This window comes from Octodon degus, unplaced genomic scaffold (assembly GCF_000260255.1).
Source record: "Octodon degus isolate 3935 unplaced genomic scaffold, OctDeg1.0 scaffold00054, whole genome shotgun sequence".
Taxonomy (NCBI): Eukaryota; Metazoa; Chordata; class Mammalia; order Rodentia; family Octodontidae; genus Octodon; species Octodon degus.
In genome coordinates this window covers 2,481,410-2,492,522 of record NW_004524630.1, presented here as the reverse complement: position 1 = coordinate 2,492,522, position 11,113 = coordinate 2,481,410, and the positions used below count along the sequence as shown (strand labels likewise).

At 45.3% G+C, this 11,113-nt stretch overlaps 1 protein-coding gene across 5 annotated transcripts in view; it reads right to left on the bottom strand.

The window, feature by feature from the left end:
• Positions 1–635: 635 nt before the first annotated feature.
• Plag1 (PLAG1 zinc finger) overlaps positions 636–11,113 on the bottom strand; it is a 46,036-nt gene continuing 35,558 nt past the window's right edge. For 2 of the 5 annotated variants that reach the window (XM_023717741.1, XM_023717742.1), the window contains exons 2-3: positions 9,764–9,862; positions 636–6,677 (exon numbers count right to left, since the gene is read on the bottom strand). In XM_023717741.1, coding sequence (XP_023573509.1) covers positions 5,420–6,673 — 1,254 coding nt within the window. In that variant the 5' untranslated portion in view covers positions 6,674–6,677; positions 9,764–9,862 and the 3' untranslated portion in view covers positions 636–5,419. Of the gene's footprint in view, positions 6,678–7,114; positions 7,157–7,180; positions 7,540–9,763; positions 9,863–11,113 lie in introns of those variants that run through there. The other 3 variants (XM_023717743.1, XM_004633366.3, XR_002821549.1) reach the window with 3 other exon arrangements.

The window sequence follows — 11,113 nt, the reverse complement described above, 5'->3', positions numbered from 1 at the left end:
CAGGCTACATAGTAAGTTTTTTTTTTTGGGGGGGGGTTGGTATCAGGGATCAAACTCAGGACCTTGCACTTAGGCAGGTACCTATGCCACTGAGCTATATCCCCAGCCCCTAACCACCCATTGTAACTCTCAATGGAAACAAACTTTCTCAATTTCACTCGGGGAGGATTAATTTTGGTGCTTTGACTTGTAAAAAATTTACAATGCTTGTCCTTTTTCTAAAGAGACAAAAGTTTTAAAACAAATGATACTGCCTAGAACCTTTGAACAGAGAACTATCTTAGATCCAGCAGTAAGAATCTTATGTTTATCAGATGAAAAAAGTAGAATGAAAAAATGTCACAAAGCATTACCTATGAAAATTTCAGTAAGATCTGCATTATCTGAAGTCATTCTATAATTTTATTCAGGCATTTTGTGGAATTTACATCTCTTTCTTACAGCAAACATAACACTGAAGGCCACAAGAAGCTGCAATGCTATTATTGTTTAATAAGCAGCAAATTAATAGTTTAAATCTGGTTACCTGGACAATAAATAGCCTGCTTTTTCGGATGTGAATGTTTAAAATGTAGTACCGCTGCAGCTTCAAAATGTGATTGCTATTTTACAGAGCTTATACACACACACAAAAATAGGATCTTTATCTATATTTTATACAAATACAACAGTAGTTTGTGGATACATTTTTAAGTACATGATATACATGATAAGCCACTTGATTTCCCGATATCACAGAATAGCAATTTTAAATGCAATAAAAATATACAAAATTCAGTCTGGAATGCAGGTCTTTTTTTTCTTTTCTATTATAAATCATTATAATATTTTTAGAGTACTAGTCCAAACACCTTTTCATTAGCTAAAAATACAATTTCAGCAGTCCAGCTTATGGTCAGACATGATCAATCCATTTCCTAATGGACTCCCAGTTTCTGTTAAATTCAAAGGGCTGTTAGTAATTTACAGCATGTTCTTCACTCCACACTCTATTTACTAAGCCCACGTTCCATTCTGAGCTGCAGTCACCTTGTGGGCAGAAGCTGGGTTTGTTCTGTAACTTCTGCACGTCCGAGATCTCCTTTTGCAAGTGTACACGAACATGCTGTGGTGGTGTGAAAGTTTGTTACTGACATATTAAGTCACAGTATAAAAATATATTGTACACCTTTACACCTAATATAGTCCTTTTCCTATGGATAAAAAATCCAACTGAACGAGACAGGAGTTCATAGCACCATGAAGAGTTGCGTCCCATGCTACATTAGCAGCCTGACCCAGTGTGACCCTAAAGGAGCATTCTGAGGAGACAGACATTCCTTCTGGTTCGTTTGTCCCACCGAAGCTTATGCGACAGTGTTCCAGACATTAGCAGTAGCTCTGTCATTTCTACAGCTCGCTCGGTAACTGTCCCACCCGCACGAGCCACAGTGCTGTGGAAAGGCCTAGCGGTGAGCAGCAGGTGCCACTAACTAGGCTATGCTGTTTGAGATGACCCTAAAGGAGCGCTCTGTGGGCCTTTGGTGTGAAAATGCACAACACGATTCAGAGCTCTGTAATCAAAACAGACTATCTGTGTCACAGCCGTGGCTGACAGAGGGAGAAAAACAAGACAAACTCACTCAGGTGCTCGTTTCTCAGAGAGCACTGTGCCACTGCTAACGCCGAATGCTCGATGTCGCAGAGGTCTCCTCCAGTGTCACACGGACCTCAGTAGGCTAGAAGCAACTTGGGTGAACTGGTATTTCTTAACTTATGTACTGGGAAGACAGTGTGCTTTGAGACACGTAAACCTTGTAAAAAAATAAACCATTGTAAAACTGTATGAAAAGACACACACTGATTTTGTGCAATATAGCAAATTGATAAGAAAACACTGTAAAATGTACCTGCTTAAAATACCACCTACCGTTCTTGTACACAAAGCATTATATATCAAAGGCCTACATATGCATCATCTAATGGCACTTGAGACATTATAATAAGTCTTAAAATAAAAGGCATAACCTATAACAAAGTCTCTGTAAAGGCTTCGATTCATTTTGAAAGTGCTATATCTTGTAATATGTGTAATATAGAGGTTGACCAAGCTCTATTTTTAAAAATATATATATTGGCCTAAAATATGAGTATTGCTCACTAGATGGATGATCCTGAAAATATGTTCTCTGTAACATTCATTATTAGCTTAATAAAGCAATCAGCTCCGGCTCATGTCTGTCAGTACGTGGTTTTTATAAACCGCTACTGTCCAATTGAACACGATGTATCACTATATTCCATTAATGACTAAGGAAAAGAAAGCACAAGCAACAAACAGGCAAAAATACACGGCTTGAAAGACGCTCTACTCGAAATGAAAAACTTGCACGAAGGTGAGTGCTGTGTGACCAGCCAGAACGACTGAAGTGTAAACTGAACTTGGTGACAGGGCTTCAGAACGAAAGTGCTGCGTGGCCAAGAGCCCCGTGCTGCCGGCCAGCCGGCCAGCGCGCACTGCTGCCGGCGGTGCCGAGGCCTCGCCACAGCCACACCGCCGTCTGGTGACCTAGACTGCGGACGGGGCAGGAAGCCAAACTGAATGACGGTCAATGTCTTGTCTGAGGTCCAAATTCTACACTAAAATATTTCTACTTATTGTCAATCCCTTTTTATAAACCAAGCTAAGGCACTACCAGAACTTCAAAGAGGATAACTCTGGCCACTAAAGAATGAAAACTTCCTTTCATTCAAATCAAGAATATTTTTCTAGGGAAAAAAGAGCCAATTCCGTGTTACACCCCGTGAGAACACTGCAATTAGACAGGTCTGCCGCACCTCTAACAGAAACGCTATCACACCGGGTTTAGTGACCACCGCAGTCCACTGAAAAATACAATGAAGGTGCTAGCTGGACTCGCGTGCAGAGCGGCGCCTCAAGTCTGGGGGTGGCAACAGGCCAGATGCTGCACGCAGGAGAACTAAGACCCCGCAAGCCCGACTTTGGCGCAGATGCCCCGGAAGGCGCGCTCCACGCCTGTGCGGAGAGGCGCACGCGGCCACCCCCATCTCCAAAAGACCGTATGCTATCAACCGCGACAGTCCTCTTTGTTTTATTAGCAGTGGAATACAGCCCAGGAAGGCCAACGTCTCGGGGCAGGCACGTTTCAGACGGGTAAAGCGGCGCTTCCACACTGGCCCTCGGTGGTCGCTGCTTAAGAGCAGCTTTCGCCACACCCCCACTCTCTCTCCAGATTTCTTTCCTTCTTAGTGGCGATCAGAGCACTACGCAACGCTGACCACTCACTCACTCAGGTTTACGTAAGCAATCTGTTTCACAGAAACGAAAAGAAGCGGCAGCGGAGCAGAGCAACGAGCCTACTTTTGGAGCAGGTATTGATTCTCCTAACCCAAAGCTTAGGAGCAGCTCAAGAGATTTAAAAATGCATCTCCTTATTAACATATATAATTTTAATGCCTTTGGAACACACTTTAATAAAATGTAATTTCTCATAATAAAATTTAAATACATAGGTATAAAAACTACTGCTCCTTGGATTAAAAAAATAGGAGCATGATAAAATATCAGGAGCCAGAGCTCCCTCAGAGAGCAACTTTGATTCTATTAAGTGCGATATGTGTGTGTATATATATATATATATATATATATATATAATATATATAGTGAAACCCCATTTACATTATTACAATTTACATTTCTCCACAAATTATACTACTCCCAAATATTTTAAATAATGTATTATACTCAGTAATCTGCACTCATTTTTAGAAACTCTTGGTAAACATTGCAATCTGCAGTGGCAGCTGGCCCTACAGAAGGGGAGGCTGCTCCTGCTAGGGCCAATGAGTGCTTAGAATTTTTTTTTTAAAGAGATATATACTCTTCTATAACCCCTCCCCCGCCCCCGCCCCAAAGGCCGAGGGCCCCAAATAAGGTGTTAACTCGTGCTTACTAGATATGTTTCTCAGGTTGATGTCCCAAATGACCCTTTGAAAACTATTACTGGATCTTTGAGAAGACTGTGGTGGTTGCCTGAAGTGAAGAAGGCCCGTAACTGTTTTATTCAGTGAAACACTATTCCCGACTGTCTATTGTCTTCACTTAAAAAAGACAACAGCTTGCTCTGCTCTGCTCCCCTTGACAAATTCGACCTCTTTGCAACATTTTTCCATCTTCCAGAGATGTGTAAAAGTGGGGTTTTACTGTATATATTTTTTACTTAAAACTTTGAGGTAATTCCTCAAATTGTTTTAACTTCATCTGAAAAGGGCAGGGGGAAAATGGATTGACATTCACTAAGGAAACTACCACGGGGCAAGAATGCTGTTTTCGTTTTCTGCTTTTGCCTCCTACAGAAAAGTGGAGCAGCAGGAAGTGGCGCTGTCCGGCTGGTCCCAAGAGTCTCGTTCGCAGCCTGGGCAGCGGCAGGCCGGTTCCCTGCACGAGTGAGTTCCGAGGCTGGGCATGTGCTTTACCTCTACTCCGGTCAGCTCATCACACCCTGGAGGGCGAGCCCGTCCACTCTGAGATGGCACACAGCTGTCCACAGTTCTGTAACAACCCTAGATTCTGGGCTGTGGACCAATAATGCAAAAAACAAAACAAAACAAAACGCTGGTGCCCGTGGGCCACCGCCAGGCTGTGAAGGCAGAAAGGGCTGCAGCGTTGCCCATGGACCCTCCCAAGCGCCCACGCCACATGAGCTGTCAGTGCCGCTAGGTGGACAGACAGTGCCCAGTGAGGCCGTATGCCAGGGCCTCAGGGCGCCCTTCAGGGCGCAGCAGGAGTGGCCTTGGGCTAGACACCACGCCTTGTGTTCTGGTTTGGTTTCCCTCACACTTCCATAGTTTAGGAACTATTTTCCAAGACAAGAGCAAATCTTCAAAATACACTGACCTAGGGTTATGGAATATCTAGGAAACATTTGCTATCTTTCCAAACAGGATTCATTCATTTAAAACATCTGATTATCAATTCACTTGTGGCTGGTAAAATTTTTAAAACTCTTGAGTTATTCAGATAGACATTATAAAATTTACACTGTGTTGCAAAAAGCTTTTAAGGAGCCAAATGTTAAAAGGTAGAGCCACTGTTACTGGACAAAAACGAAAATTTTAAGATCTAAAAGTAGTTTGAACACGGGACTTGTACAATTTTATTAACAATAATGGCTTTCCTATAGGAAATAAAACTTCTGACTATGACAATTGGCAGTGAATCAGGACAGAATACCCCGGTAAACATAACATGGGTGGTTCCAAAGCTCTTTTCAAAAGCTAGTTTCTATTTTATACTGGCTTAATGAAAACTGGTATTATACAAAAGCAGAAACTTTCATACTGTCTTAAAGTAGGCACTAAAAGAAACCGGTCTCTAAGGCAGGGCCCGGGCCACCCGGCCGCACACCCGCGGCGGGCCCTACTGAAACGCCTGGTGGAAGCGCGGCAGGGTGGTACTTGTGCTCAGGCTGCCGGTGAAGGCTGCGGACAGCGAGTGCAGAGGCCCAAGCCCTGCGGCGCCCGCGGGCTCGGGGGGCTCCTGCGGCTGCGCGGGCAGCTGCGGGCCCGAGGGGTGCGCTTCATCCGGGGAGTAGCTCACGCCGCGGCCGCCCACCGACAGCGGGCTGTAGGCGGGGCCGTTCAGCGGGATGAAGTTGAACAGCTGAGAGAAATCCAGCGCTGGCGTGCTGAGGGGGTCGCTGAGCGCGACGGAGCTTTTGGACAGGGACAGGTCGCCCGCACCTTCGTCCAGGGACCCGCTCTGCGGATCCAGCCCGAGCTTGGAGGACGACGCCTGCGAGTCCTGCGACGACGAGGGGATGCCGCCCTGCAGCTCCATCAGGTAGCTCTCGATCTCCCCCTTCAGCGGCGGTTCCTTTTCAGGAATAGAGATGGCATATGAGGTAGAGCTGAAGGGGTACTTGAAGGAGAGGTGGTGCGAGGGGTGCACGGCCTCCACGTCCAGCGGGCACGGCACCCCCAAAGGTAGGGTTGTGATCATCTGGTGTGCCGACCCCGAGCTCGGCACCGACTGGAAGGGCGAGTTGTACAGGTTCAGCTGCAGCGCGTTCGCGAATGGCTTGGCCAGCAGCTCGCTGGAGGGCAGGGACATCACGGGCAGGAGCTCGTCCTTCACGGGCACCGACACGCTGCAGGTGAACGGGTCCAGGAAGTCCACCGGCTCCGTCTTGACCTTCAGGAGCTCCTGGCTGTGGCTCTTCTTCATGTGGCGCGTCAGGTGGTCCTTGCGCCCGAACCTCTGCGCGCAGTACTGGCAGAGGAAGTCCTTCCTGCCCGTGTGCACCACCATGTGCCTGCGCACGTCCTTGCGCGTGTAGAACCTGCGCTCGCAGTGTTCGCACTGGTGCTTCTTCTCCTTGACGCCGCCCGACGACTTGCCCGCGTGCGACTTGAGGTGCTCCAGCAGCACGCCCGTGCTCTCGAAGGCCTGCAGGCACACCTTGCAGGTCAGGTCGCCGCTGGTGGCCGCGTGCAAGGCCAAGTGCCGCTTGAACCCGAGCTTAGTGTTGTAGCTCTTGCCGCACTCCTCACACTTGAACGTCTCTTTGTTGGGGTCGTGCGTGTGCAGGTGATTCTTCAGGTGGTCTTTCCGGTGAAACATTTTCTCACAGTAATTACACTTGTGGGTCTTCTCCGGAGAGTGAGTAGCCATGTGCCTTGAAACACAGATACACTCCGTAAGTAACTGCCGCACCGCAGCCGGCACTACACACTTCCAAAATGGGCAGCTAGCTAACAGGCTACCAGAGAACTCGCCCACTCGTGGACACCGCCTCGCTGAAAACGCACCCAAGGTGCTCACTAAGCTCACGCTACACAACTTGAGCCATTTCATGCCACTTGAGCTTCGCTGACTCTCAGCTATCATTACAGAAGCAAATGAGCAAGACGGAACATACTCACGGAAATACCCTTTTCTTGTTGTAATTTCTTTTTACAAATGAAAATTGTACTGTCATTAGCATTTCATTAAAAAATCGCAAGACACTAACACACAGAAGTATGTGACTAGAACACGACACACTAGCCAAGTCTAATCTACTCAACATTTCCTCTCTGCACAGCAGCTGAAAATGTGTCTACAAATACATACGTTACAATGGCTTCAAACGGCCGACATAAGAGCAAGTATAATCTGAAAGACAAGAGAGTTGAATACCTCTGTAACTTGTACTTAGAAACAAAGGCCTTGGTGCAGTCCTGCTGTGTGCACTGGTAGGGCCTCTCTCCTGTGTGAGAGTAGGAGTGAACCTTTAATTTCTCAACACTGTTAAAGGCCTTGTCACACAGTTGGCAAGGGAAGCTTTTTCTTGGTTTGGCTTCGCCACGCTTACGTCTCCCTGCAGGGACTTTCTGGGTATCTCTCACTTCTGACAAATCACCAGGAATGACAGTGGCCATCGCAGCCTAAAGCAGGCCTTCTTGCTGGACACTTGGGAACTGCCCAACTCCACTAAATGATATAGCTTTAGGTGGCTTCTCAAGTTTCATGTGGTCGGAAAAGAAAGCAAAAAGGGACTGGAAAAAAAAATGAGAAACAACTAGTTTGTAACTAAACTTAATTAAAAAATTTTTTAATTTGCTATGTGATGCTTTTGAATTAAAAAACAAAGTATAAACTGGATTCAGCTGGTCTAATGTAATATCTGCAGGTCTCGATATTATTTGCCAAAACGCGCATACCGCATTGCTCAGAATGAACAGCTCGCACATACCCTGAAGGTCCGCGTGACAAAGGCACTCAGGCACAGCAGTAATGGCTGGGGACTCTCAGGAGGCGACAAACATGACTGCAAGAGTGGCACTGTAAGTTCAGCTTTCACGAGGGATTAGAGAGGAACATAAATCTGACTAAAAATATAAAAATGTTTCAGGAAAATCATTTTAATGTGTACATGTCATCTCTAGTCACACTCTGTCACAGGAAGAGACTGATAAACAACGGCATCCCGGAGCCCACAACAGAAGGGCTTCACAGCCCAGGTCCGCGAGGCCTGGAAGAGCTCTTTCCACCTGCAGCCCCTTCTCCGAGGGGCACACGTGCTCGAGCAGGGGAGGCCTCGGAGGCCGCTTGGGGACTGGTGTGCTCACTGTTCCTCAACAACCTGTGCGTCTTGGGGAGCGACCGCGCTCACTGGGTACCTGAGCTCAGCAGGTGAGCTGGCACCCCAGGGCTGGGCCTGGACCCAGCCGTGCCCGGTGTAGCAGCTCTGCTGGGGCTTCGGGGACTGCACGGTGCCCGTGCAAGAGCGCGTCCCCCCAGGGTGCTCAGGGTGGGAGCAGGTGCGGCAGACCTACTGGCGCTGTGCGGGAGAGCGGGCGTGCCCTGCACAGGGGAGTATGTCTTTTTAAATGAAAACAAGTAATCAAGCTGAATTGAAGCCTATAAGGATAAAACCTAGTAAATATTATCAACTCTTTCTTAGATTAAGAAAACAAATTTCTCCAAAATCCCAAGCCACTACAAGTTAAATGGTTCTTTAAAATTTCCTTAAGGTGATTTAGAAGGGTACTTTCAAAGGACGCAGAAAGAGTAACCTCCTTTTTAATAGATCCGATCTTTAAACTGAAGAGTTAAATGTGGTTAAGTGACTTAGCAATTACTGACTAGAATTTCATCCTATTATATACTTAAAAATTGGAAGCCAGCCTCCCCTTCGCTTTTGTTGTGGCACTGAGCTGATGGGACCCTCGCAGGTGAGGCGCACGCATCCGTACAGGCTTGTTTTACTTTCACAGAAGCTTGAAATACTTATATATTTTTTAAATTAGGTGTAGATTATAATATGTCTTTTTGTATTTTAATGCAGAGGCTGTCCCCGTGCAGACTAAATACAGCCATGACCCCCGATTTGGTTAGAACAGTAAGGCACGCAGGTCAGGCTGGTCAAGTGCTTTCGTGATGAGGCAGATCTGGGCAGGGCCCTCATGCTGTGAGACCTGTTCGAAAGTCCTCTGTGCAGATTAACAGTGACATTTCTAAAACGCAACTGACACTGTCCTTTGGTCTTTGAAAAAAAGGGCAAGTCCTTGTTCTTTGCCCTGTCATAGTCTTGTTCGGGAGACGGCTTCTCTGCCTTCCTCATGCAACACAGCCGCTGTTGCTGCTGAACGCTGTTACAAAGCATTCTGTATGGGCAGGAGAAAAACCTGATTTTCCATTATTTGACTTCCTAGTGTGATGCTTTCATACACCTAGTTAGAGGATCAGTTTTCAATGGCAGAAGAAAAATGGGATGCAAAATATTGAAATCCTTGAGTATAAAAACAGTTGGAAATACCTCAAAGACTGGTCATGACTGCCCTTGTGTTACAGGGTCCAACTGTAAGGTGGACAATCCTAACTGAAAAAATTACTTCTATGTTACTGGAAAAAAATGTATTAAGAGTGCACCATAAGACAATTCACAAACATTCGATTCTGTTCCCATTGGTCATCCTCACTCTGGAAGCACAGATGGATTATTATCTTTGGATGTACATACTGAGCAATGAAGAACTGCATTGACTTCAAATATTACACTTTTCTAAGACCAGCTGAAATTTTTTTATGGCTAAAACCTTTTTATCTTAATAAATTACAGAATTCAAATTAGTTATCACAGGTGCATTTAAATCCATTGAATAAATACAGTGTTGCAAACGCAACATCTAATAAAAGGCCACATTCGTAATACGTATACCAACTGAGTACGTTAAAGGGGCATGCACAGAACGACAGTGATTTCTGTTGGATGCTTACCTGATTACAGATGGCAAAAGCCTCGGCCTTTGATCTTAGCCAGTCCCATTAGCTCTTCGTGGAAGAGAGCGGAATCCAATCTTTCCCATTTTGGCCAATCTATGGGGAAAAGAGTGGGCGATGCTCTAAACAGAACCAGCACGCAGACGACAGAGCAGAAAGGGTGAAAGAATTGCAGCCCCACGGCACGTGCTCACATTCCACACTGGGCTGGCAAGGCATGCGTTAATTTTCACCAACTGCGTATTTTTATTAGTTCTAAGCACATTTACATGACCAAATAAATGCAGAAATAAAAAGCAAAATAGTATTACCTAAATGGAAATTTGTGATGCTGAATGACTCCCCATGTGTTTCCCAAATTCAACTTAAATTAAAAAAAAAAAACCCAAAACAAAACCTGACTTGCCTACCAAGAAAAATGGGTGTTAGGGTTCCTGTCTGTAAACCAAACGGAATTTCAGTAAACTTAATACTGTGGCAGAGCGAAACTTAGCTCCCTCTGCTGCACACATCTGGAACTGCGTCTGTTTGAGCCCGGAAAGGGGGGGGGGGGGGGGCTCCTGCCGGGCAGGCACACTGGTGCTACCCGGGATTGTCGGAGCCACGTTTCTCTTACCTGCTAATTTATTTCTAGTAATACTGTAAGGATTGGTGAAGTGTAGCAACAACGGTATGCTGTTCAGATTTCAAAAACATGCAAGGGAAATTAAGTACAGGTTGTATATCAGAACGGGAGGTGTTAGCTGAAAGCATATTTTGGATTACAAGACCATTATTGAAAAAATCTTAAAATAGCTTAGAACACTTAAGAGGATGATTTTTAGTAAACTGAGAGCACACATAGAAAAAGCATGTTAATTTGTGATTGTGTTAGTAAACATTAACAAAAGTCAAAAGACAGAGAGACCAAAAATAATCTGTTATACAAAGCATACAGATTTGGAAGATGAACATTTAGAAATCTGTTAAGAACCTGGGACGGCAGTGTAAGTCAGAGAGATAAAATACAAAAACAACAGTACGTGCCAATGACAGATTAAGGAAAAATAACTTCAAAGCTCAAACATCAATCTAATAATTTCCCTGGAAATAAATTTTCATTCTCTTAAGAATTTGATGGCAGGGGGGTCAATGACCTTCCCGAAGGGCTTCTGATTGCTTCTTGTCCTACCATGTTGAAGAACTTTGAACACTTTGAAGAACTTTACTTTTAAATTATAATAGAAGCTTCCAACTTAATTTTTTTTTTTTCAAATAAAAACTCAACTGTTAAGAAAGACCTAGACGACCCAGGCCGCGGGATCCTGAACAGACCCAGAGCGCAGGCCCGGCGAGTGAGTGAGACGA